Source organism: Heliangelus exortis, chromosome 1 (assembly GCF_036169615.1).
Source record: "Heliangelus exortis chromosome 1, bHelExo1.hap1, whole genome shotgun sequence".
Taxonomy (NCBI): Eukaryota; Metazoa; Chordata; class Aves; order Apodiformes; family Trochilidae; genus Heliangelus; species Heliangelus exortis.
Window position 1 is genome coordinate 51,380,818 of NC_092422.1, and position 27,605 is coordinate 51,408,422.

A 27,605-nucleotide genomic window follows, 5' to 3' on the forward strand; every position below is an offset into this window, starting at 1 on the left:
TACAAGTTTTATCACTGTAGTTTATTCCAAATGTCATTTGCCATTGTCTGTTTACCTAAGTGGAATCCTCAGTGATACATTTAATTTTAAACATAACAGAATTAAATGGGTAGTTAACAGGCACATGAAGCATTACTTTATTGTGCATGTCCAGGTTACTGCCATATGGAGCATAGACAGGACTTTAAGCTGAACAATGCCACAGCTTTGCTCCCATTATCCTTAAGGAAATACAAAAGAATTTAAGGTACATGTGACCTGCTGCTTTCTGGTAAAAGTGAGGCTAGAGTGGCCGTGCAGACAGATTGGCTTCAATTACTGTATCTTGGCAATATACTTGTTGCTTTCACGGTATAAAATTGAAATGCAGTATAAAAATAAATCTTTTCACAGGGTCTCATAGTGCCAAGTGCAATTTCAATATTTCAATGCTGTAGTGTTTAAACTTAATGTACATTAACAGTGCAAATTCTGCTGGAGTTCCTTCAGGATACCATGTTCAGTACAAGAGAGGTTAATCTTTTCCTTTTGCTTCCCAAGAGAAGCTGCATTTTAAACCAGTTTTTTTTTTTTAACTGTTTCCATTGGACATATTATCCAGAGGTGTAACTGATGCCCTGACTCCTCTTACTGCAGGGGTGGTTTAAAAGGTTACCATAATTTACAAATGCTCTTTGAATACATGTTTTACAATTGAGAGACAGCTTCAGCTTGCTTTTCATTTGCTTCTTCATCCTTTTTGACTTGTTTTTTTTCTTCCTCATCAAGCTGGGCTTCAATCTCACTCGGATCAGTATAGGTATAAAAATGAGCCATGGTAGCAAAAACAGTGGAAACTGCCAACAGCAAGGCAGCAAACAGCACGTACTCTGCCCACTGCAAATAATAATAAAAAAGTATTATTTATCCATCAATAGTTGTTCATCAAAATAAATACACATTTTTACTGTTTGCAAGGTATGACATTAATTCAAAACGTGAAACTAAGCATGTATAACAAGTGCCACATGACTTCAGGAACTAAGTACTGGGTGTCTATACTACATATTAAAGCAATTCAGACTTTACTCCCTTTCAGCCGTTCTGTCTTCAAGAGACAAAAGTCCTATGAATGCTGGCAAGTTCTGCAATATCCTCTCTTCCTGGAGGTATTTAAAAACTGAGAAGGGAGCTCAACCCCCACTTTTTGGGCAGGTAGTTTAATTTTTACTGAGGCTGGTAGTGAACCTGCTTCCACTTAGGCCATCAGTAAAATTCCTACTGACCAGAGATGAGGGCAGAGAACAAGATCATGAACTTTGGTTTCAAACTGCTATCTCTGTCTGAAAAGCCTCAACATTTCTGTTTCTGGTTAATTTAGCTGCAAACTGAGGCTGCCAGACCAATTTCAAAGACAGGCTCTCCCCTCTCTCAGGTATCCTTTTTAGCTTAACCGGGGAGTGCCACAAATGGTCTGAGGAAGTCTTGTCCAAGTGTTTTTCACCAGAAGAACCACAGCTTTCGTGGCCCAAGGAGTGAGGTTTGAAATCAAAGGAGACAGAAGGGACATGGCAAGGCTGAGGTATGCAAGTGAAAATTTATTAGCAGTGAATAGAATTTGCATGGGTTTTAATCCCATCGGTCTAGAATCTCACCCCCAGAATTAAATAACATTTCCACACTACGAAAGCAATTTATTGTAGAGATGTTAGAAACTGCTGCTTGCAAGAGAAGAATGACAGAGCAAGAGTTAGGAATGGCAGACAACAGGTATGAGGCAAAAATCATAGAATCATAGAATAATTTGGGTTGGAAAGGATCTCTAAAGCCCATCTAATTCCAGCACCCTTGCCACAGGAAGGGCACTGGACCAGGTTGCTCAAAGGCGCAGAGCTGATTAAAGTTTAGCTTGTCTACGTACATGTGCACACACACTGGGAAGGGTTGGGGAAAAGAAAGCCAGAAACTTTAGAAGTGTGTCTAGAAGACAATTTTTAATCCAGATAGCTTGGAAGGATTCATAATTCTGTTAAAAACACCCTAATGAGAATTAGTCAAGCACTGGTTCTACAACTGACTGGTGCGCTCTTGTAGCTAACGCAGACATCCTATGCTAAATTATAAATACAAATCCACCATAAAGCTGATGTGCAAAAAAGTTGTGGTTGAAAATCACCAGCAATGACTCCCTCCATGTATTAGTGTTGCTTTCCCACACTCTGGTTGCTCATCTGCTTACCTGCTGTTTGATTCCAGATGCTCCAGCCACGATGAGGACAATTATGTTCCCAACAGCCACCGTCAGCAGCCACCCTGCCTGCAGCACTGCCTTCATGTTAGATGGGGCCTACAGAAGCAAAACCACTTCAGCTTTAGTCAAACAGTGCTACCATTTATTTTTCTGATGCTTTCTGCATTCTTTTCATTAAAACAAATACAGGTTGTCTGGGGACTTCTTGGATTTCGTTTGTTGGTTTGGTCTTTCTTTTTTTCCCAAGGTTACTAGTACTGACTATAGTTCATAGAATCATAGAATTGGCTGGGTTGGAAGGGACCTCAGAGATCATCAACTCCAACCTTTGATCCACTACTGCTGAAGTTACCAGACCATGGCACTGAGTGCCACATCCAGTCTCTTTTTAAATATCTCCAGGGATGGAGAATCCACCACTTCCCTGGGCAGCCCATTCCAATGTCTGATCACCCTCTCAGTAAAGAAATTCTTTCTAATGTCCAACCTAAACCTCCCCTGGCACAACTTGAGACCGTGCCCTCTTGTCTTGCTGAGAGTTGCCTGGGAAAAGAGGCCAAGCCCCCCCTGGCTACCCCCTCCTTTCAGGGAGTTGTAGAGAGTGATGAGGTCTCCTCTGAGCCTCCTCTTCTCCAGGCTGAACACCCCCAGCTCCCTCAGCCTCTCCTCATAGGATCTGTGCTCAAGTCCCTTCACCAGCCTGGTTGCCCTCCTTTGGGCCTGCTCCAGGACCTCGATATCCTTCCTAAACTGAGGGGCCCAGAACTGGACACAGGACTCAAGCTGTGGCCTCACCAGGGCTGAGTACAGGGGCAGAATCCCTTCCCTGGACCTGCTGGCCACGCTGTTCCTGATACAGGCCAGGATGCCATTGGCCTTCTTGGCCACCTGGGCACACTGCTGGCTCATGTTCAGCTTCCTGTCAATCCAGAGTCCCAGGTCCCTTTCTGCCTGGCTGCTCTCAGCCACTCTGTGCCCAGCCTGGAGCTCCCCATGGGGTTGTTGTGGCCAAAGTGCAGGACCCGGCACTTGGCCTTGTTGAACCTCATCCCATTGGAATCAGCCCAACTCTCCAGTCTGTCCAGGTCCCTCTGCAGAGCCCTCCTGCCTTCCAGCTGATTGACACTCGCCCCCAGCTTAGTGTCATCTGTGAATTTGTTAATGGTGGACTCAATGCCCTCATCTGAATCGTCAATAAAGATATTAAACAGAACTGGGCCCAACACTGATCCCTGGGGGACACCACTGGTGAGTGGCCGCCAACTGGATGCAGCCTCGTTCAGCACCACTCTCTGGGCCCAGCCCTCCAGCCAGTTCCTAACCCAGCACAGGGTGCTCCTGTCCAAGCTGTGGGCTGACAGCTTTTTCAGGAGAATGCTGTGGGGGACGGTGTCAAAGGCCTTGCTGAAGTCCAGGGAGACTCCATCCACAGCCTTCCCCTCATCCACCAGGCGGGTCACCTGATCATAAAAGGAGATCAGGTTGGTCAGACAGGACCTGCCCTTCCTAACCCCGTGCTGGCTGGGTCTGATCCCTTGCCCATCCTGTAGGTGCTATGTGATTACCCCCAGGATGATCTGCTCCATAACCCTGCCAGGCATTGAGGTCAGGCTGATGGGCCTGTAGTTTTCGGGTTCTCCTTCCAGCCCTTTTTGTGGATTGGCGTGACATTCGCCATCTTCCAGTCATCTGGGATGTCCCCAGTGAGCCAGGACTGTTGGCAGATGATAGAGAGAGGCTTGGCGAGCTCTTCTGCCAGCTCTCTCATCACCCTTGGGTGGATCCCATCTGGTCCCATAGACTTGTGGGGATCCAAGCAGTTCAATAGGTCACTGACTGTTTCCTTCTAGATTACAGGGGGGCTGTTTAGATTCTTGTCACCTTCTATAAGTTCCAGAAGCCAGCTGTCCTCAGGATAACCTGTCTTACTGTTGAAAACTGAGGCAGAGAAGGTGTTAAATACCTCAACCTTTTCTTCATCTTTGACAACTATATTCCCGCCCATGTCCAGTAAAGAATGGATGTTTTCCTTGCCCCTCCTTTTGCCATTGATGTAGAAGGACTTTTTGTTATCCTTCACAGAGGTGGCGAGATTCAGTTCAAGTTGTGCCTTTGTCTCTCTAATTTTCTTTCTACACAACCTTTTACTTTGTACACACTGAATCCCTAACAGGCACATTTTACATCTGACTCAGTTGCATGTGGCACACATTAAATGAAGAAATTGAATGCATCACAGTCTAGCAAGCCACTTCTCAACATGTTCCCATTGTTGCAGTTCATAGACTCGAAATTAAGGCAAGAAATACCTCCAGATAATAGTACAAACCAGAGCTGGCAGACAAAGGGATTAAAAGTACAATAGGTAAACTTCTGCTAAACATTGCATGGAAGAAATTGGTGTGGAGATAAGGTGTCAGTACTTGTTCATTTTGTGTTTGAGTGCTCTCCAGTTTGGCTTGGCAGCAGCAGTACAGTTCTGCTTATTTTCAAAGGAAAGTCACACAGGAAAAGGAGATACAAGGACTGATGGTCAAGTCTTCAAATGATAAAATTCAGAATAGCTTCATGGAAAACACTGAATGCTACTCAAACAAGACTGTTGCACCAGCCTGTAGTCCTGATAGGGAGCTCTGAAGGACATAGCTGTTCAAAGCAGCAATTCAGAACCACCACTTAAAAACATAAAATCTTCATTTGTACCAGGATTATTAACACAAGAGAAGCTCTGAGAAGGAAAGCCTACCTGTGAGTACGAAAACTCCAGCCCAGTGACAGAGAAGACTACTTCTGCACATGTAAGAATAAAATATTGAGGGATCTGCCAGGCCATGTGGACTGTATTGGGTGGTATATCTTCAGAATATGCTACATCAAAAGTGTCTGCAGTACACTGGAAATTAAAATAGCACATTAGGAACAGTGATAAAGAGCCTTTTACACTAAGCACTCCAAGCAGTTCTATCTCTATAATCACATATATCCATAGTTTTGAGTAAGTAAGAAATATTTCTTATGAAGCCCTGCATACCTTAGTTATAAAGTAGTATTTACAGCAGGCATTGTGCAGATCACTAGTGTCTAATTCAGCTAAAGATTTAAGGCCATTAATAATGAACATGAATTCTTGCATGACGTCATTATCATATCTATTATTATTTTTATGGTTAATGATAGCTTTATATTCTCTTTAACATACCGGAATTCTATGATATGTACAATTAAGGGCAAGAGGGATAATTCTACAGGTGTTGTTTTTTTTTTTTAAGTAAAGAAAATATTGACATGAAAAGTAATTCTGTATTTTGCATCCAAAAACACTTGCAACTTACATTGTTAATTATAATTGTGTAGGCACTGCCAAAGCCAAATGCCTTTGAAGTTGAACAATGGACTGAATTTCTAATAGCCTTAATTATATCTATTCTGAAAAAGAAAAAAACACAGTTCAGATCATAGGTGTAGACAATTGTCTATTTTATAATAAAACAAAAAGAGTTCTATGTCCCTTTCCCAAGGACAAGTATGCCCGAGTCATTAGATTAGGATAAAGGAAAATGCTTACCTTCCTCCTGCAAAGATGGTGTAATTACTGGCAGAAAGAGGCATCATTTCTCCAAAAGAAGTGTCACCCATAGTGATGCTGATATTATCAGGCACATTGTTTATGAACCTTAAAATGCAAGAGTGATGAAATACTAAACAAAACATGCATAAGTCAAAGAATACAGGTTTTACTTTTAATTGTATACTTCCAGCACAACGAGCACCAAGTCTTCCCCTTATATTTTTGTCCATTTATATTTTTGAAGGAACTTTCCATCTCTTGAAGTATGGGTAATGCAAAAAGCAAGCTAGACCCACATCGACTCACTGTCTGCTTAGGAGGCTGTCAACAGCAAGCCTCTGCCAAAACCTGTGACAGAGGCATCTGCAAATGGAAAATGTAGAAGAAAAGCAGAGAAGTGGCAGGATACTTGTTACCCAGGATTAAAAAGAAGGTATAGACATGCAACCTGTGCTAGTTTTCCACAAAATGTCTGGATGAGAGAGTGAAACACAGGCTTCCAATTTGGTTTAATTATTCCCAAAGTAGATATTTAAGATAGGTTAAAGGGATTATGCCCCTGAACATCAAGTGAAGTGTCCAGCAAGCGGAGAGTTCTGCAGTACAGAAAGTATGTTAAGCAAAGAGAGTTCACCCCTGAGGCAGATGGATGAGACAAATCACACTACCACCAAAAACTGAGGAGGAAAACAAACCCTACCTGATGAGGTTATTTCCTTCTTGTGGTTTTGAGGTGACATTGTCAAACAGCTGGTGGGAGAGACCATTATCAAGAGATATCATTGGCATCGGTGATCAGCTTAAATGTGCACTGTTACATAGCAGTGAGAATTAACAGAGGCTTCAGACCTTCCCTTTCAAGATCCTTACTGGGATATGTATCTACTAGAAAACACTCTATGACCACACATTCAAGTGCTGGTGAAAGGGTAACTGTCAAATGAAACACTGAATTGGCAATTTTTTAACTTTTTTTTTTTTTTTTTCAAAAGCAACACCTTGCCCTGCACTCTACAGCTCGCCTGTCCGTCTGGTCCAGCATACAGGGGGAGAGACAGAAAACAAGACAAAGGGAAAAACTGCCCAGAGCTTGTCCTCTCAGCTTCACAGAGATAGCTGCTAAGACAGTCATGTACATCTTGGGAATTAAGCAGACTTACCCAGTCAGCAAAAAGGTCTCCTGCAGTATTTTTAACTAGAAGAGTGTGACGGTTTCCACTCAGGTAGTTGAAAGCTTTAGACTGACTATTACCTCCCGAAGTTATGCTTACTGATTGCAACTGGGAAGTCTCAAATGTCATGTAGTCCGTCTACAAAGACAACAAATTGCTATGAATTTCCAGGCAACTGCATATATTTGTCTACACCTTTGAGGGAGGTGTTACAGTCTCCAGGGAGGGGGGGGGGTGTCAGAAATTTACATGCTTGCTACTTCTGAAGTGACAGAGATCATGAGCATCTCACTTTCATTTTTGTTTGGTTTTCTACATCAAGCACTTATTTAATTTTTTTTCCTTATTCTTTACCAATTTCTTTTGTTACACAAGTAACAAAACTTCACAGTAACAGAAACTTCCCACAAGCATTATGGAATAGCTGCTACATTTTCCTGTGTATTTATTGCTGCAGATGAATCAGGCTTACCACCACCACCACTACTAAGTAAAATTCTGTTTAGCAGAGTGAGCACTAGCTTAAATTAAGATGCAGCATATTCCAAATGGAAACACTTCCCAGGAGATGCAAATGCAAGCTGTATATATCTGGGTTTGACATAATGGCAGTAACTATTAGCAGGAGATGTTTTGAATATTTTAAATACATTTCATTAACATAAAATATTTAAAATGTTAATAAACTTGTTAATGTAGTATTAAAACAAACCTTTTGCTTTATAGGATTATAAAATGCTTTTTATAAACCAAAACATCTTGATTATAAAATGCCTATAGTAGGGAGTGGAGCATTTTACACTGCAATTTCTGGTATGCACCATGTTTATACCAATTCCCCATCAGCATACAATTTGCATACCCTTATCTTCTTCCCACAGCTCAGTTTCAACATGAGGCAAATTTGGAGGAGGATGGTACAGGGTTTCTCCTCTTACACAGAAACAAGTCTGAAAGCTACACTTCCTAACAGTCTTCATTAAAAATGACCACCACATTTTGCTGTCAATGGGGTTATCAAGGTTGTGCTGTCATAGAACCTGAAAATGCTCTTAGGCAGAAAAATCTGAAGCTCAATATATAGAGCAATGTAGCCAAAGGAAAAACTCACTGTTCAAGTAAGTGATCACTCACAGTAAGAGCAGTGACCAAGCAGACCTTTGGTTTTTTTTTGACTTTTATTGAAAGAAGGAGTGTTCTTGCTGTTAAGAAACGGTAAATTTTTAGCAAGAGTGAAACTTCCAATTTGTTCAAAATCACTATCAAGTTTCTTAAACTTTCTTGAAAAATACTCTTGCTGAAAGAAACTAGTACTACTTACAATATTGAAATATAGTTTTTTTACTCACTGTTTTCAGTGACAATTCATTCCACAATAGAAAAAAAAATCTTTAAAATTACTAGAGGAAAAAATCCTAGAAAACAATCAATTCTGAAACATTAGTTAAGAATCAATTCGACTTACTCCATTCAATTACTTTTTTTTAACTTGCTGTTCCCCATCTCTCCTTACTTACCGAATTCATAGGTGCTACTGTCACATCAGCAACTTGAGATCCAAACTTAACTGTTGCTTTATCAGCACCAAGATTTAATATTTTGATTTGGGATTGGCCGTCTGCAGGGAAAACTGGAAGAGTTTTCTGTGGGCCAGATAATGAAAAAAAAATCAGTGCGCTATCAGAAATCATACGGAAAAAGTACTGTAATTAGTGTGACTGCAATTATCTCATGGGGAAGATAAGCATTTGCCTGATGGCCTGTGATTGTCAGAGGGATGTAACCAGTCTCACAAGCTTCCTTACTGCTGCCTCAGGAAAGGAGTCTTTCATCCACAACAATGCCTCCATGGACAGATGGGGTTCCACTTTGATCACATCCTGCAGCTCAAGCTGCCATTACCAAGGCCACTTTGCAGTTCAAGGAATGGGCTTTTCCCACATCCTGCAGCTGCCTGGGTTCCCTTTTGTATCATGTTCTGATCCATTCTGCTGCTGAACTGGGCAGAAGCACGTGTGGGTGCTGCCCAGTGTGATAGCCTGGAGAAACTGAATATCTCCCAAATAAAAAAATTGTAGAACAAGAGGAAGTGGCCTCAGGTTGTGCCAGGGGAAGTTCAGATTGGATATTAGGAAAAAAATTCTTTACTGAAAGGGTTTCAGGCATTGGAATAGGCTGTTCAGGGAAGTGGTTAAGTCACCATCCTGGATGTATTTAAAAAACATGTAGATGTGGTCCTTAGGGACATGGTTTAGTGGTGGGCATTGCTGTCACACTTCACCTCCAGTCTAGATATATGGGGAGATCAGAGATCCAAAGCATCTCCCTGGCAGGACAAACAGATCTCTGGTTTTCAGCTTTTAATCTCAGTCTAAAGACCCGAGGCTAAAGGCTAAAGACCTTTAATGCACAATTTATGCTACCAGATGAAATGTTTTGCTGGAGGGTGTTCATAGTTAATTGTATTATACTTCAGTATTTTAACTCCTTCTGCTTCTGTGGTCATATGCTTGGTTCCACATTTAGGGGCCTTGTCTCATTTTCCCCCCAAAACACACCTCATTCTGTGTTAACAACTAAACATTAACAGTAAATACTTGCATTTAGCTGGACTTACATCTACTTGCACTTGCAAAAGACCAGCAGCAACAAAAGCCAAAGATGCAAGGATCATCCCAACAGTGATCTTCTTCAGGGGCCTAGTACAACCACAAAGCACATCTGTGAGTTTAAAACAAATATTAATTCACAGCTTCAGCTGATGGTTGTTTTCTTTCCATGATGGGAAACTCAAATGAGCACAACCTGCATGTTACCCCCATTTGAAGGGTTTTTGTTACAGAAAGAGTGCTCTGCTAAGCCAGGTGCCTCAATTCATAGTTACACTATTGAGAAATATATCTTTTTCTGCAGCATCTTAATAACCTGGTACTCTGCACGTGCTGGGCTCAGACATTGACTGCACATAATTATTAGGTTTCTGGAAAAGTCTGATCTGCAGGAATTAAAAAAAACCCAAACCAACCCGGTACAGTTCTTAACTATGAAACAATGAAAAGACAAGAATTTATGCCTTTTTAAAATGAGTAACAGCTTGTGTCTATATCACTATGTTTAAGTCAAAATAATATTGAGAAAAAAAAAACCAGCCTGGGAAATACGTTGAATTAAGAGACATCTACTGACATTCTGGTAAGCTGTAAACTTAAGGGTAAGTTAAGGTAAAACTTAAGGTAGGTATTTTATTATGACATAATTCCTCAGATATAGTGTCCACAAATGAATGACAGTGTTTCCAGCACAGCACATGCTTTTAATTTTTCCAAACCAGATGGAAATTTAGAATCGCATCTTAGCCCTATAAAAACTTCTTGTAAGAATGGTGTTTTCTTTTGCCTCTTCAACTTGCAAGTGATAGCCACTTCACTGCCAGCGTTACAAATAATGTGAAATGCCTTCTCAAGCTACATGTAAAAATATGCAGTGAGCCAGACTCCTCCCTGGGACTGAAGAGGAAACATATTTCCTCACAGGTAGTTTTAAGCCCAAAACTTAACACATGCTAAGGATGTATTTCTACATCTTATACCTTGGGAAGGAGAGGGGGTAGACATGGGGGAAGCAGAAAACAGTAAACATCACGTCTTCTGCAATTAAAAGTCTTTGCCCTTATCTGGAAAATATTTTTACTATGAAGGTCTCTTTCTCTAGTCTGTGGTACCTGAACATATGTCTTGCAGTATTCTAGGGCTTTGGGGTTTTTTTCCATTACTTTAAAATATTAACCCTGTTTTAAATAAACTACTATTTTCTCCCTAGCTGAATGCTGGTTCTTGTTATAGGAGGATGGAAGAGCCTCATGAGTCCCTGTTAAAGTCAGCTAAGTACATCAACTTACGTAAAATTGATGCCACATTTCTCAATTAAAGGATAAACCACAGTATCCACAACTGGGACCATTATAAGAATCAGGATTGGATTCACAGTCTGTTAGAGATGAACATAAGGGAAAAAAAAGTTTTTAAAAATGCAATTATATGTATATATGTATGTAAAAAATCTTTGGGAAGTACTTGGAATTGGCAGGAGATTACTGTACCTGCATTTGGTCTGGCTGAATCTGAATCGATCCCTGGTGAAGAAAGAAAAAAACTGAAACATGTTAATATTATTACAAAAAATAAAACTGGTGTGAAAAGTAAATGTTAATTAAGAAAAATAAAGCATGAAAAAGTAACCTACAAAATCCCCATCCATGGTTGTGGCTTGCAGCGTCCATCTTGATCCCTAAGCAAAAAGAGAGAAAGCTAAATGCCACAGAAAGTCAATTTTCCAAAGATCCTCATGAATTTGTTTTTTTTTTAATAAGTTAAGTGTTAGGGAAGTCATGCAATACAATTAAAAAAAAAAAATGAAGCTAGCTTGCTACAGGAGTATTCTTACTCTGCAATGTAAATATTTGAACAAAGTGATCCTCGTGGCCCATTTCTCTTCATTTACTAGTTTCATGAAATAGAGTGAAAAAGAATTCAGAAGCAGAAATCAGCCAGAGAGATGACAGGGACATCCTGTGCTGTGCATGGAAGCCACCCAGGTGCCTTTGTGCCTCCTACTTGAGCCCAGTTACCCCACACCACCGAGGTGCCCATCCTTCCTTCACACCACCCAGCAGGGAGCAGCCAAGCCAGGGCTGGGCCTCCCTTGAGCCCAGAAAACCTGCCTAAAGCTGGGTCAAACTTCCAGCCTGAGCCTGGAAAACCTGCCTAAAGCTGGGTCAAACTTCCAGCCTGAGCCTGGAAAACCTGCCTAAAGCTGGGTCAAACTTTCAGCCTGAGCCCTGGGAGGTTAAATTGCTGAGACTGTGGCCATGCACCACTTGCCTGAGAGATGGGAGAGGGTAGTGATAGGACACAGGGTAATGGTTTAAAACTGAAAGAGGGTAGGATTTCAGTCAGGTATTATGAGAAAATTATTCACCAGGGGGGTAGTAAGGTACCAGGGAGTATTGTTGAGGGAGGTTGTTGATGCTCCTTCCCTGGAGGGGTTCAAGACCAGATTGGATAGGGCTCTGAGCAACCTGGTCTGGTGGGAGGTGTCCCTGCCCAGGCAGGGGAGTTGGATCCTGATGATTTTTATGGTCCCTTCCAACCCAAGGCAGTCCGTGCTTCATTTAAGGAGCATTGAGGCCTGAATTTCATAGCAGGGCTCCCTGTTTGTAACAGGTCACACTGATAGTTACAGCTCACTGCTACGACACTAAACCATCAGGATCTGGGCAATCTGGGCCAGGCTTCCTCCAGTCTGCCTTGGGTGAAGCTTTCAGCCCCTGGTTCATTCAGACACCCTCCTAAATTCATACTTCACCCTGAAAGCCAGCTTCCATGAGTCCTGAGCACTCAGTCCAGAAAGTGAACAGGAATTACAGGCTTGTACTCCTGCTTGAAGGTGTGAGGTGTTTATAACAAGTTTGAATGATTAAGCAAACTGGCATCTCCAGGTCATTGCAGCCCTGATTCTCCAGAGGATTTACACTGGGACCCTACATTTCACCTCACAGCTTGACAGTGGAATAAGCATTAGAAGAAAGAAAGCTTAAGTCAGTGTTTCACCCTCTGAGTCCTGTCTGATACAAGATTTGAAGAGGCCTCAGTCACTGAAACAGTTCTGGGTATGTCCAGATGAGCTGAGTTTCCTGTGGCTGCAGAAAATCCTGTACAAGCATAACTCAGTAACCAACCCTTAGAACATACATTAAAGAATTCACATATGTTAAACTACTTGGAGAGAAGTATTTTTTTCACCCTCCCATAGGTACGTTTATTTTATGTCTGGTGACCTCATAAATATGTATGAGAGTATGTAGGGTGAAATGATACAACTCAAATTGCCATGCCAGACAATTTCTACTTTACCTGCTGGTCAAAGAGTGCCCAGAACATGGGGAGAGGGATGTAAAGGAAAAGCACCTTCAGCACCATCTTAACCTGAGCAATCAGTCGTTTCTGGAGCAAACGAGAATTACACAGGAGGAATTGGTAAAAAAAATTAAAATAAAATATATGAAAAAAAAAAAGGGAGAAAAAAGAGACAGTTGCATACTGCTGTGCTATTCACAGCACAGCAAAGGGTAAAGACACAATATGTAATATTTACACGTCCTGAAGTTTGTATGTTGTGGGTACTTCTGATTTCTGTTAAAAACTTGAGGTGCAGGAAGGGCTGCCAGTTAAAGGTGACACTGATATGGGAGAGATCTGTGCCTCTTGGCATGTGTACTGATGGCAGTGTGAGATTCTGCACTTAGTGCTCTGTAAGTTTTCTAGGAAGGAGGCATTTGAACAGATGGGTGACTGAGGACTGCATTTCACACATGCAAAATGCAAAGAAGCAGAAAGAAAACAAAGGGGATGGGGTAAGGTTTGTGCAGCCATTGACACCAGGGAAGGGCAGCAAGGGATGTGGTCAGGGACTAGGGGACACAAGGCTTTGAGAGTCATGGTAAGGAGCTTGTATTGAGGCCAGGGGAATGCAGTGTTTATCTGCTTAATCTTAAATTCCTAAGCATGATTCTCCAGTTTGATTCCAAGGCAAGTGTTAGAGCCCTGCACATTAACCATGACAGCTGACATTATGTCCATTTTCCCCTTCTGCAGTCATTAAACCAGGATGTGTTTCTTTGAAGCCAGTTTACTGAGAGCAACTAAAAAAGTTTCCAACAATGCTTGCTATTTTACTAGCTCAAGAACTAAAAAGTGCTTCTATGTGCCTAGCAAGGGAAGTAGTCTTTTCCTTATCTCCCTTTAATTTTCCTGGGCAGCCTATGGTCATGCAGAGCATCAACTGATGCAGCTTTGCTTTCTCCCACAGGAGCTGGGGAGTTGCAGTCACAGGGGAGCACTGAGGTTTGGCCAGACCTTTTGCTTCTAAGTGATCCAGAGGCCCAAATCTGTCAGCCCAGTGCTGGAGGCAATGAGTCAGAGAAGAGCAGAAGAGAAACAGAGGGTCCAGGGATGTGGTGGCCCAGGAGTGCTCATGCAGGACTTACATCATACTTCTCACTCGCCCAGTCCAGCCAGTGCTCCCTCCTGGGGAACTCCTTGCTGCGATGCTGAAACCTGTTTTTGATGGCAAACTGAAGAGAGACAGGGTTTTAAGAACGTAGAGAAGTGTATTTATAAGTGCTGTAAGCTGTTTTGTCACTACAAACTGACACTCCTGTTTCTAGTGTTTAGAAGATGCTAAAGGTGACTTTTGGTTCTGTTGCCTGCTTGAGGCTTCTCAGGGATTATTGCACTGAAGGCCTCACACTGCATACCCAGTGGAGAGTGCACATAGGATTAGGCAAAGCAAACAGCTCAATGTGGGTGGCTCTTAGGATCTTGAAGACCTGCCTGCCTCAGACTAACGTATGTGCAACAATAAGTAATGTCATATGCATAAGTATTCAGAGCTGAATGGCTGTAACAATCACATCACATGCAAAACTGAGCAGGGCCTTAGGGGCAGTGCTCTGAGCAGTGGCCAAAGTCACCTGCAGAGGCTCAGTTTTGTCAGTGCTTACAAGACAAGCAACACTCTGGGCTACAACAAGCTGGCAGATCTGCACGGAGAATGAAGAGGGCCATAAATGGAAAAAAAAAAACCAACCCTGATCTCAAAGTTGAGACATTGCTGAGTTGGGACAGGTAGTGCTCTTCATGCAGATTTAGCTCCCTTCCTTGCAGGCTTGTATGTGTAACACTCTCCAACCTCCTTAATACTCTGGTGATCAATATACATCTGGGTTGTAAATAACATTCTTTTAACAAGCAATGTATTTTTTATGTGTACTAGAGTACTAGTAGCTCTGCTCTTGGCTAGGACCAAGCCATGTTTGTCTCTTACTACAGGGCTGCATAAAGCTGTACAAACAAGGAAGGAATGATTCCCAGAAGTTGGGATGAGCATTTATACATCACTGACATCTTACTTTTTTTTCCTTTGTGTATAAATTCACACCTAAACCAAGACAGAGATAAATGAAAAGGCAGCCTAAATCTCGAGGTGTCAGTAAGAAGCCTTCTGTAAGGGAAAAATAAGAACACCTAAGATTTCCTTGTACTCTGACAGATTTTTGACCTAGGCAACCTTACTGAACGGTTTTAAAAATTGCTGCCAGGGTTTTTGGGGAATACAAACAGTACTTACTCCAATGCACTTGGCAACTTGAATCATTACATTTCCTTGAGGCTGAACTTTCTTGTACATTCCGCTTCCAATTACGAACACAACTACAATACACAGAAAGAAGCCAAAACCAACTCAGGATTAACTGAAAATAGTGGCAAATAATTTGGTATGGAAACTGTAACAGTCCAGCTGTTACATAAGGGTGGCAGTAATCCTCCTAAGGAGCAACGAAATTGCCCGTTGGCACATTATCGTACAGTAAAAGAAATTAAAGCCAGCAGATTGTTTTTATTTAAGACAAAGGACTAAATCTGGAAACTCTTAGGTTAAGTCCTCAGTGGAACATTAGCTTAATTGAGGGATGGTCAAAACAAGGACCACTGAGGTCCTTGGCACTGGGCTCGCTGTACCAGATCAAACCAGCTCTACGGGCTCCTCTTCAGGACCCAAAGGCACCGCAGCTCAGGTCACCCCAGGACATGTGAGGCCCTTCCTGAACTCTGGAAATGTCCTCAGCTTCCACACCCAGGCACATTCCCTGGCCACACCTTCCCACGTGCAGGGCAGGACATGGCCAAACCCCCCCAGCCACCATCTGACCTGGGCTGGGTGCATGGGGACAGCAGCTCCAGCTGGAAGCCCACCCTGGGTGGGCTCCCAGTTAGGACCAAGAAGGACCAGGACCATGCAGGATGGATTCTCCTGCAAGATCCCCTCTTCCTCACGGCTCCTTGGCCTTGGTGCTGCAGCAGAAAGGCTCAAGGGTCTGGTAAAAATGCAGGTGTTTGAGAACTTCTGGCACCCTGGTCTGGCATTTCTCCAGCACAGGGACAATTACCTTATAGAGTTTGCTATCCCAGGCTACAGATAGTTGCCAAAAATACAGATTTTCTCAGAGTTCTCACACCAGATTCAAAAGACCTAATTTATACACCCCAGCAGTCCAAGAAATACTGACAGTAAATTATATAAGGCACAGAATTCAATGGTATAGTTGTGCCTCTGCCCAGCCCCATCAGTGCCTCCTGGTAAATCAGTCACTTTCATAAAAGTGAGTGCTTGAAGTTAATCCCAACCCCTGAGAAAAAAAATTCCCTTCCACTGGGAAAAAACCCAACAAGCAGCTGTTTAAGTCAAGAATTGCAGATTAAATCAGATATTGGTAGAAGTCAATACCTGAAGATTTCTACCACTTACCAATAATTCTGAGATCATTATATTCTAATTATGTGTATAACTAAAGAAGCAAGATGGAAACAGTTCCACTCACCCAGGGCAACAGCCATGAGGGCTGCAGGGACTCCAAAGGCTAATGGGTAACATCTCTGTTTGCTGTGAATCCCACACTCTTGAGCTGAAGCACAAAGTAAGATGATAAAAGTCCCAGCCAGTCAGTGCTGCCACTATTTTACACAAGGTTTCTCTTCTTTACATTCACTGCTAACCCAGGGGAGAACCCCCCCCAAACAATTAAATCTCTGCTGATATTATTTACAGAGCTGATGATTGATACCCAGCTTATCTTGCATTATTAAAAAGGGGAATTATATACCACAAAAATTACAGAATGGGTCAGGACAGAGGGGACCTCTGGGCATCATCTGGTCCAGCCACCCTGTTCATGCAGGGCCAGCTGGAGCTGGTTGGTCAGGACCACATCCAGATGGCTTTTGAGTATCTCTCTAGGAAACTAGAGTGGTTTCCCACTCTTGCACGGTCACCCTCAGTGAAGAAGTGAGTCTTGATGTTCAGAGGGAACCTCCTGTGTTTCAGGTCGTGCTTGTTGCCTCTGGTCCTGTCACTGGGCACCACTGAGCAGATCCTGGCTCCCTTCTCTTTGCACCCTTCCTTTAGGTATTTATATGCATTTAATGAGACACCCCCCCTGAGCCTTCTTTTCTCCAGGCTCAACTGTCCCAGTTCTCTCAGCCTCTCCTTATAGGAGATTTACATTTAGTTTTACACTGAGAAGTCAATAATCCTACTAGAATGGTCAAACGAGTGTTCTTGAAAAATAATTAGATTACAGAAGTTTTGTGAGAACTTGAAAAAAATCCTCAAACATCTACCCACCCAACCCATACACACACAGAGAGAACAGTAATCATAAATTAGAAATTATAATCCTCATGCATAAAGCTTTACAGGACATAATGGTTTCACTTTCTTCAGCTGAACATGTCTGTTTTTCCAAGGTAGTTTTTATGTTTTGCCTTATGCATAACTACTTCAATTTTGGGAAAAGATGGAATTTGCATTAAACAAAGAGCTAAAGTGCTTCTGCATAGTCTGTTTCGGTCTGTTTCAAGGCCAGAATTTCAGCCCAATGCTTTAGGGTTATTCCAGAACTCAATTTCTTTTGAGAAAAACAGCCTTTCCAGAACTCCTGCCAAGCAGATCCATACAGCACCATCTGTGTAAGCTTGTCACAAAAATCCACACCCATACGGATCAGTGAGCTGTTTGCTTTTTGTTTAGGATCACTCTATGTGTTATAAGCAGAAGAGGAAGCTTCCCCTTCTAACAATCTGAAAAACATGTAGTTTTTCACATGAATAAATGTGTTCCCACATGCATAGGTGCTTCCCTACTTTGCATGGGTGCACCTTAGATCAGCCTCCACTTCCAGAGTAGAGGGCTCTCCCCTCTCTCCCTCTCTCCCTCCCTCCCTTCTTATACAGCCTTGTGTGAGGGTTTTAAAGGCATTGGAAGAGATGCTACATTTGTAACTCCATGGAATTAACACATGCACTACAAGTTGATGGCTTCAGCATGTCTTTGGACCCAGTACTTCTGATCCTGAAGGCTTGTTTTTGAATTTACCTGACCTGTGAGAAGTTGGATGACATACTTGAAAACCTGAAGACCAGATAACTCCACAATGTGTCAAAGAACAGACCATTCATTTAAATCTACCTGGACTGCAATCCCACACTAATCCTTTGCTGATGTTTAACTATTTTATAAACAAATGTGTGGCCTTACCTCGGAGAACTGGAGTGATTATAGTAGACAGAAGACTTCCAGCATTAATAGACAAATAAAAGATAGAGAAGAATCTTGTTCTTTGTTTTTCCTAAAAAAAAAAATGTTTAGAAAGACTTAGCCAGAACCACACTGAACAACCTGGATTGAACAATCAGCATCTCTGTTTGTACAGCTCAAGACAAATAGTTATCTAGCTCCTTCTTTAGGACAAGAGGAAATGGGGCAAAGCTCCACCAGGGGAGGTTCAAGTTAGATATTAGGAAAAAACTTCACAGAAAGAGTGGTGAGGCACTGGAACAGGCTGCCAGGGGCACCATCCCTGGAAGTGTTCAAAAGATGGGTAGATGAAGAGCTACAGTGGATGGTTTAGTGGTTAAGGCTTGTAGGGTGGATGCTTGGACTCAATGATCTTAGAGGTCTTTTCCAACCTTGATTGTTGTATGATTCTTCAGCCACTCGGGGATGTCTAAATATGGATACTTTTAGGGTATTAAAACTGTCAGACATTAGTAAGAGTATCTGTATGATTGAAAATGTGCAGGACAGTGTTACCTGTTCTTCTTCAAACTGATCTCCACCAAACGCTGCCACACAGGGTTTGATTCCACCAGTACCAAGTGCAATGAGGATCAAGCCAGTCATGCTCAGAGCACTGGGACAAAGCAGAAAAGAGAAGAAGGGAAAAAAACACCAAAATCACTTGCTTTCTTGCTTAAAGTGTATGTAGGAGGCAGACTGCAAGAGAGATGAAATTGAAACAGCTTTAATTTAAGGCAGAAGTTGTCCCACCCTTCATCAGCCTGGAAAGATCCCATTCAGAAGCCAACTCACATGTGCACTGATTTATTGTCAGGAGAGCCATTGTGGTCATAATCTGTCAGGTCACTTATGGAGCTCACTGATGTGATTGCCTGCCCAATTGTATAGACAATGGACAGGGAGACAATGGTCCTGTTAAGAAGAGAGGAGACATTTTTAGCTACCTTGACACAGTTACACACACAGGCATACACACAGATAATGTAGATTTTTTGCTCATTTCAGTGGTGCTTGGCACAGAAGCATTATTAACAGAAACGACAGGTTGGGGACTCAACTTATTACAAGCTGCTATAAAAATCTCTCCACATACCTCTGTCACAATATTTCTACTCTGCATATTTTAAAAAATCAATACTGTTTTAGCTACCCTTGTTTAAGTAAGCAAGGCAAGAGGACAAATGGATTCTGCAGATATCACCGGGTCACAAGGGATATTTAAACACCTTCATTGGTTTCCTTTTTAATAACCAACTTGAGAATGCCAGTACCTTATTTCATGTATGGTGAAGTTCTAGTGGACTACTCTACAATGCTGAAGTATGCAATTTACACTTACTTTTAGTATGTTTAATGAAACATTCTCTATGCTTTTATGTTTTAGCTGCCAGGAGTTAAAAAAATTAATGAAGATTTTATATGTACCTTAAACATGAAAGCTTCTCCCAAGATACTGTTATGAAGAACACCTGGATTACCCCACTCCCTCAGCTGCAAGGGTAGAGTTAAACCAACATGTTTAAACTCAGGGCAGAGTGAGAGCAGCACTGAGGAGCACAGGTTGCAGGCTTTCAACCTGATTCTCCTCTGCCAGGAAGGTAATAGAGTGGTAATACTGGAGACTCACCAGCCCCTAGCCCACTCCCCCATGCCTTTAGGGCCCATTCTTCTTTCTTGTATATAAAAATGTCCTTCATTTTAAATTTTTTTTTGATCTTAAGTATGTGGCTATAGTTTAATCCCCTTGGCTGGGGCTCCATTTCCTAGGCACACACCTGGGTCTCCAGTTTGGAGAAACAGGAGAAATAAGATCCAGTGGTGTGAAATGATTTAAAAGTTTAGTTTGCTGCAGGAGCATTCCCAAAGGCAAAGTGGAGGGCAAAGTTCAAGGATTCAGGACAACCCAAATCTATTTGACAGGGGCAAGAGAACCTCACACCAAATTTGGAGCAGCCCAATACAAGAGGGACAGAGGAAGCACCACTCACACCATGGACCAAGCTCTTATCACTTTAGGACAAGGCTTCTCTGACTTAAAAATGCTCTTCCCTGTAGCAGGGTAAAGATCTATACAAGGTGGGGCAAGAGTGTATTTAGTCATATTTAGCAGATAATTTTTAAACAGGTATTTCAGTTGCTTAACAACCTGGGAGAAATTTTCCAATGGAAATTAAAATTAAACCTGATCTGACCAGTAGGGAAACTTCTCTTTTTTTTTTTTTTTTTTTTTTTTCTTTAATTTGTGAGGCTCATAAGCATGCTGTGAAGACAACACTTACATCATTGGCACTGCATAGACTGTAGACAATTTAAAAATACTTGTGATTTCAGTACTATTTTCCCTAAGAACTTCACATCTGACAATACATGGGCAGGTTCCACAATGCTCCTTAGCAGACATTGCACAACAGGGGTCTGCATAGGTCTCTAATAGAAGGGAGTGCCTGACACTGTTTGGGTAACATCCTCCTCCTCTCTTCATCATAGATTTTTTAATATTAAATATCATTTAAACCTTCCTTATGACACCTTCCTGTATTTTAGGGCAATGATACATTAATATTTTTTCATTTTTTTTCCCAAAAGCATGGGATTTTTTTCTTGTTAAGCTTATAATTCTAGTTTTAAGCCCTGAGCCATCCTACTGAGTCCCTATTAGGGGTGTGGTGACCAAAGGCTTGCAGCTGTGTTAGTGGTACACACAAATACCAGAGGAGAAGGGATTCAAGGTCTGCAAAGCTTCTGATAAAACAGATGAAAGCCAAAATATATTAAAAAAAAAATTAAAAACTAAATCATACCATCTGAACAAGTGAGTGCACACATTCAGCCTGCAGTCTGCAAGATACTGAGCCACTTGCAATGACCTTACAGGGATGGGGCTTCTTGTCAAAGACATAATACAAAACCAGTAAGAAACTCCATCTAGTTCATGTTGCTTGAGGGTGTAGGACCTGACAAACAGGCAGAGACTGCCAACTTCCACATAAATGGAAACCAAAAAATTCCCTAAAAACATTTCTGTGTTGACTTTACTCCACAGAGCACTCCTGGCCATGGTCACATCCCTGCTCAACACAGCAGAAGATGGTGCAGCCAACCAAATGCACAGCCAAGCTTCAACTCTAATCTCTGGGAGACCTTTGACAAGTCAGGTAACATTCCTGACTCAGAGCCTTCCATAAAATCTTTATTGTGCTTTTTTACTTGGCTCGGTGGTACTTCTCTAAGCAACAAGCACACAGGTAAAAAATCCAGAATTCATCAATGAAAGAAAGAGTTGCAACTCAGAAAACCCTCTCACTGACCTGATACTGAAATTACAGAATATTTCAGAATATAGAATCATAGAATGGTTTGGGTTGGAAGGGACTTGTAAGACCATCTAGTTCCAACCCTCCTGTCATGGACAGGGACACCTCCCACTAGACCCAAGTCTAGTTGCTCCAAGTCTCATCCAATCTGGCCTTGAACACTGCCAGAGAAGAAAGTGTTCCCACAGCCAGAAGTCCCAGTTCACACCATATAACACAGGATTTCACCATTTCATTGTCCACCTGCAACAGGTAGAGATTCAAACCAATATAAATATAACCTCCAGTATCTATTTTCACATCCTGGTGAATAGTTTTCCTTAGCTTAGCCTACGCAAATTACCACCCTTAACTGATGAGCAGAACTGTAACATTTGTTAATTCAGTGCAGTTTCAGGTCTGAGCTAAATAAATTAAAACCTCAAGCTTTGGGTGGGGAAAAACCCCCAAAACACAGACAATCCTGGAGTGGGCAACACCAGCTCTGAAGCTGTTCTGAAGTGCTGCTTTAGAAGATGGTTTCAGTGCCACTGAGCTCAGGTGAGCTTTCATGATTTTTTTGTTTTTTCTGAGGAAGCTCTCACTTGAACTTTCCCAGCCAAGAGTCCGCAATGAGCGCTCCAAGGATTGGTGTCAGGTAGCAGAGAGCAACAAAGGTGTGGTAGATGGCTGTAGAGAAGTCATCAGTCCAATTCAGGAAATATTTAAAATACAGAATGAGCACCGCTGTAGGAAGAACAAAAGGATGGATTACAAACCCAAGTCAGGGCTGGGGAAGTCATGGTGGGCACGAGGACACGGGCCGTACCTTTCATGCCATAGTAGGAGAACCTCTCGCAGAACTCGTTGATGATAATGAAGAAGATGCTCAAGGGGTATCCAAAGAAGTTTGGCTGCAGGTGAGAGACAGAGAGCATGAGCTTGGAACTCTGCAACACAGACCAAAGTTGCTCACTGGAGCCCACGCCTTCAGCAAGCTCAATACAGGCACAGGGGGAGCGGGAAGGTACTCGGGGATTTAGGAGGCTGCGTGAGCTTCTGTGGAACGACACAGATTTATTTGAACCACTTTCACCTCTTGGGCCCCAGAGCTCTAAAGACTTCTCATCTGTCCTTCATAAGAGATCTTTAGCAATGCTTATTTGACCTTCCAGCACTGTACTATGCCCATTTGAAATCTTCAGCATCTAATCCTTACAGCAGTCTTGGTTAGTATAAGAAAAAAATATAAAAACGCTAAAAGCCAATGTTTTTTAATTAACACCAACCCAACAAAAAACCCACCATGCCAAACCCCCCTAGAACACCAAAATTAAAAGCTTGAGGCTCTTGTTAAATACCTATAGTAGAGACAGATGAAAATTTAAACTCTTAAACCTCTGGTGCATTATACAAGTGCATACTCACACATCTACTGAAACATTTTCTGTTGTGATCCCTATTGGTCAGGAAGCACTGGATGCACCATTGAAGAGGTAACCTGAAGACCATGTTATTTAACTTTCTCTGTAGCCTTCAAAGAATCACAAAATGCTTTGTGATTGGGACGTTGGATGTTGGAAGGGACCTTAAAGGTCATCTAGATCCAACCTCCCCTTGGGTGGTGGGACAGGGTGTCCCCCCCAGCAGGGACACCTTCCACTAGATCAGGTTGCTCACAGCCCCATCCAACCTGGCCTTGAACATTTCCAGGAAGGGGGTAGCCACAACTTCCCTGGGCAACCTTTGCCAGTGTCTCAGTGCCCTCCCAGCAAAGAATTTCTTCCTAATATCTAAATTAAAACTACACTCTTTCAGTTTGAAACTGTTCCCCCCTCATCCTGTCACTACCTGCTCTTGCAAAAAGTCCCTCCCCAGCTGTCCTGTAGCCCCCTTCAGGTAGGGAAAGGTCACTATAAGGTCACCCCAGAGCCTTCTCTTCTCCAGGCTGAACAACCTCAACTTCTTCAGCCTGTCCTCATAGGAAAGGTGCTCCAGCCCCCTGATCATCTCTATGGCTCTCCTCCTCTGAACATGCTCCAAAAGCTCTAAGTCTTTCTTGAGTTGGGCACTCCAGAACTGGGTGCTTGGCACTTCACAACTTTGACTTTGGCTGCTGAGAAAGCCACTAAGCTGTGAGAAACCTCCAGGGAAAGTCTGTAGAGTAAACCCTCACAAGATAAGAAGAGCAAAAGCAGATACCTGGTGAGACAGGTGATATTAACTGTTCAAAGATTCAAGAGGAAGAACTAACACAAAGCCAAGAGAGTCCTAAGGGAGAGTCAGTGGATGACAACTCAGCCACATGAAGTATGGGCTCCAGGGACCCTCCTCCCCCCAACTGATGTTTGCTCAGCCAGCAAAGGTTCTTCAGACATTTTATCTGGGTGGTGGGCACACTAATGCTTATCTGGGTTTTAATATGCTACCAGGCTGTCTTGCATGTGTTGGCCAATAACTCATTATTTTATAGTTGTAAAGTATCTTTATTTATTTCATTTTTGGTGCACTTTTCAAGTTATCAATGGGATGCAAAGAGAGGCAACTTTTTATAAGAGAAAACAATACTCACCGATTTGCTCTTTGCAGCTGTGGAGGGGGGAAAAAAAAAAAGACAAGTTAAGTAACATTCCCTTAAAACCACTGGGAGACATTGGAAAGGCTAAGCTCAAAACAAATCTTGAAACACAAACAGAGTATTGTTCAGGATGAGCAAATTTTCCATTTGTTCAAAGGGATATTTCATGGTGTGAGGAGATTATTAGGAAAAACTTCACTTAACTGCCTTTTGTTTTCCAGGCTATGCATAGGCTCACCTACAGTCCCAGGGAAACACCAAAAAAAGACTGATGGGACCAAGCATCCCACCCTGCTATGGCTGCTCACCACACATCATTCAACAAGACCATACAGCAGGTGAATCCTGTGCCAGTTCACTCTCACAGATGTTACCTTAAATGCAAGTGAAGAGTTAGGAGAAACCTCAAGATGCCCTGCCAGGGGTAGATGCCAAGCCCTGAAAAGGGACAAACTTCCCATAACTATGATTTAAGAAGGGCTCAACACATGGCCCATTAGAGTGACCTACACTAGCAGGCATTCCCTAGGAAGCCCTGGAAGCACAGGAGGGGTCTCACTCAGCTCAACAAGAGGAGACAGCTGCTCAAATCCCTGAAGCCACTTCCAGCTGCTCAGAGCAGGTTGGATGCTCCTGGCAGCCCCTCCAAGCAGTGTCCTGTGGGGCTTTCTTGCCTCAGGGGACAGGCTCAAAGGCTGAGATTGCACCACTTCAGGTAAAGACCCTGTGCCAACATAGTGGATGTCAGCATTTCCTATAAAACCACATGAGCGAGTTCATTACCTTTAAGATAAGACCAAGTATATAGTGTGAACTTTGAAATCCCCATTTGCAAATGATGCGTGCCCATAATAGATCTCTGTAAGAAAAATGTTTGCTGAGATCATGATTTAGTCCATAGTTCACAACAAATGGAAAGAGCTGACAGCAACACTATGGTGTTTGACATGATACCAAATAAAGTCACTTGCAAAAGTTATTAAAACAAATTAATCTGATTCTTTCCTTCATTGCTGTGGGAAACTACCTTCACAGCAGAGGCAGAGGAAGTATTATGCAGGTAATTCAAGAACACAGCATCACAGAATGTAGAATGGTTTGCATTGGAAGGGACTGTAAATACCATCTAGCTCCAACACCCCTGCCAGGGGGTTTCTGTTTTCCTAGAAGTAATATACATAAAATGCTAACACACCAACTTCAGGGCAGAGGCAGACACCTGACTCATTGAAATTGTTGGTAATTTCTCTTATATGACTCTTGTGAGCAGATACACTGAAGGACACCAAGGCAGTAGTGATAGACTATCTTCAAAACAACTCCATGATTATTTTTACTTGCTGGCATTTCCGGCACACAGGCATCAAAATGCAATGTACAGAGAGCAGCTCACTCCTGTGTGTTAGCCAAGACTTCTCTTTTCCATGAGAAAAAATTCTCATGGAATGTGTACTTTCCTTTCCCTTCCTGAAAGGAAAAGTATCACCACTCCAAAAAACTCTGTGCAGGGGACACTGCAGAGGCATTTTTTCCCAGACAACATTGATTGACTGATGCTCAAGAAACAAACTTATTCTGCAACCATTTTGACTTCACCCCTCTATTCTCCTATTACAGTGACACTCAGGAAACTCCTGATGGTGTTAAAGCAAACATTTCACCAAAGGCACCTAAACTGTCTGAGAACTCTGCTGTCAGGCAGCATCAGGGTTAGACCTACAAAAGCACAGAGTACCCAGCATTTTGCATCTGTTTCAATCATAAATTTGGGGTTTGCTAGAGTTATGTTGGAGAAGCCTCTCCTCTGGGCATTTCTTAGTACCTCTCCTTATCTCCCCAGAGTGTGACCTGCAGAACTGCTCATTTTCACCACAAAATACTGAAAAGCTTCACATTTTTCAAAGCAAACCTCTGAGCCTGTACATATTTTGCTCTCTCAAGATAATAAAATATTTCTAAACGGTGTAAAGACACAAGTCACTTAGGTGTTAGCTTAGGTACTGAACCTAAATACTTATTTATGGGTGGGTCACACTCCTTCTTGCACTTGCAGGTAAGGTGGGGGCAGGCTAATGGCTCTAACCCCTGTACCCAGCACGGCTCCCTGCAGCCACAGAGATGCTGTGGGGAGCTGCAGCTCCTGTGGCTCATGGTCCATGTCACAAGATGGGAGCACCTGCCTTGCTCCTTGCAACCATCACAGCAACCTTACCCAGCTGCAGCACTTCAAGCCTGCAGCTGGGCTGAATCTCTACACAACCACTTGGAGAGATTCCTGGTCCCAGAGCAAGGCTGCTCTCCTGACACTTGTGGCACAGCCAAGCTTGTTGTCCCTGCTCCCTGCAGCAGCCTTACATCATCTACTCAAGAATGCTGCTGCCATCAGGAAAAGTGTCTCCAGGACTCCCTTCTTCACAAATTGCTCTTCCAGAAAGACACTGACACAGAAAGCATCCAACCTGTAACACAGCAAACCTGATCATGCATGAGCAGGCACAGCTGTGTCTGATTTTCCTCTCTCTCCCCAGAGCCATCATGATTTTTCCAGCTGCCTCCCAAGCCAACCCCTCTGGGCAGGGGTACTACCAACCTCTTCCAGCTCATCAATCACCACAATTGCTGAAGCTGAAGCTGCAGTGATGTATTCTTATGTCTTTGGGAACCTCAAGATCCTCCCTAAATGGGATAAGGTTTCCTCAGCTCAGGAATTGCATGTGAGGAGAGGCACATAAACATGCTCAAGCACTGCAGGACCAAGTCTAGTAAAGGGGTAATGGGGACCCATATGATGGAAAAGCATTATTTGTGCTTTTACTACTCAAGAGTTCCAGTTTACACAAGCACGAGTCTCCAGGATTAACGAGCTATATATATGGCATCTGCCCTTATCTGAATCTTCTAGCTGTGTTTCTATGTATTTTAAAAACACTGCTTTTGTCACACCTAGGTAAACAAACACTAGTGAAAAAGCACTAACAGCTGTGAGGAACATGCAATTAACTTGCACTAGGATTTTAAACTTCGCATGCCTTAAAAGTTTAAGATAAATCTTACCAGGGGCCAAAGTTAACATCACTTGGCTTTCACCAGGGTTCCGAGGCGGGTTGACACCAGCTTGGCTACTGCATCGCCAGAGGGAGAGCAGCCCGGCAGGCAGAGGGCTGATGGACCCGCAGAAGTTTGGGATGGCCCAGAGGAGCACAAAGCACCCGAAGGTGCCCTGAGACCTGCACCGAGCACCAGAACCAGCACCAGGGTACCGGCCCCTCACAGCCCAGCGCGGACACACGGCTCGGAGGGGGGATGTTTAAGGACAACGTCCCCCCCCCAAAACACAGACAGACAGACAGACAGACACGCAACCCCCCGGTACCCAGCCTGCAGGCAGCACCCCTCCAGGGACCCTGCCACCCCCCGGGCCAGCCTGAGGGGGGCATCCCCCGCATCCCACCTCCCGCACCCCCCTGGCAGCACCTACCCATGCTGCCGGCGAGATCCTGGCGGGGCGCGGAGGGAGGGAGGGAGGGAAGGAGGGAAAAAAGGAGGAAGGGAAGGAGAGAGGATGCCG

The 27,605-nt window shown here is 42.9% G+C and overlaps 1 protein-coding gene across 1 annotated transcript; it reads right to left on the reverse strand.

Moving 5' to 3' along the window:
- Window positions 1–27,605, reverse strand: SLC15A1 (solute carrier family 15 member 1). The gene is made up of 23 exons (XM_071742354.1): window positions 27,516–27,605; window positions 24,032–24,048; window positions 22,289–22,373; window positions 22,065–22,206; window positions 18,959–19,078; window positions 18,680–18,779; window positions 18,125–18,215; window positions 16,410–16,493; window positions 15,158–15,240; window positions 14,016–14,102; window positions 12,883–12,972; window positions 11,213–11,257; window positions 11,070–11,102; window positions 10,869–10,957; window positions 9,588–9,669; window positions 8,488–8,613; window positions 6,959–7,108; window positions 6,499–6,548; window positions 5,796–5,903; window positions 5,563–5,656; window positions 4,977–5,123; window positions 2,219–2,326; window positions 1–876 (listed from the first exon to the last, which is right to left on the reverse strand). Exons 1-23 carry the CDS (start codon window positions 27,517–27,519, stop codon window positions 688–690), a joined length of 2,124 nt encoding a protein of 707 aa, XP_071598455.1. The 5' UTR covers window positions 27,520–27,605; the 3' UTR covers window positions 1–687.

Bases quoted from the DNA above. Each gene is read 5' to 3' on its own strand.
- SLC15A1 (XM_071742354.1), bottom strand. The intron at 7,109-8,487 runs GTAAGTAAGGAG...TTGTCTTTGTAG, and splicing joins CAGTAGCACCTATGAATTCG to ACGGACTACATGACATTTGA. The intron at 877-2,218 runs GTAAGCAGATGA...TATTATTTGCAG, and splicing joins CATCTGGAATCAAACAGCAG to TGGGCAGAGTACGTGCTGTT.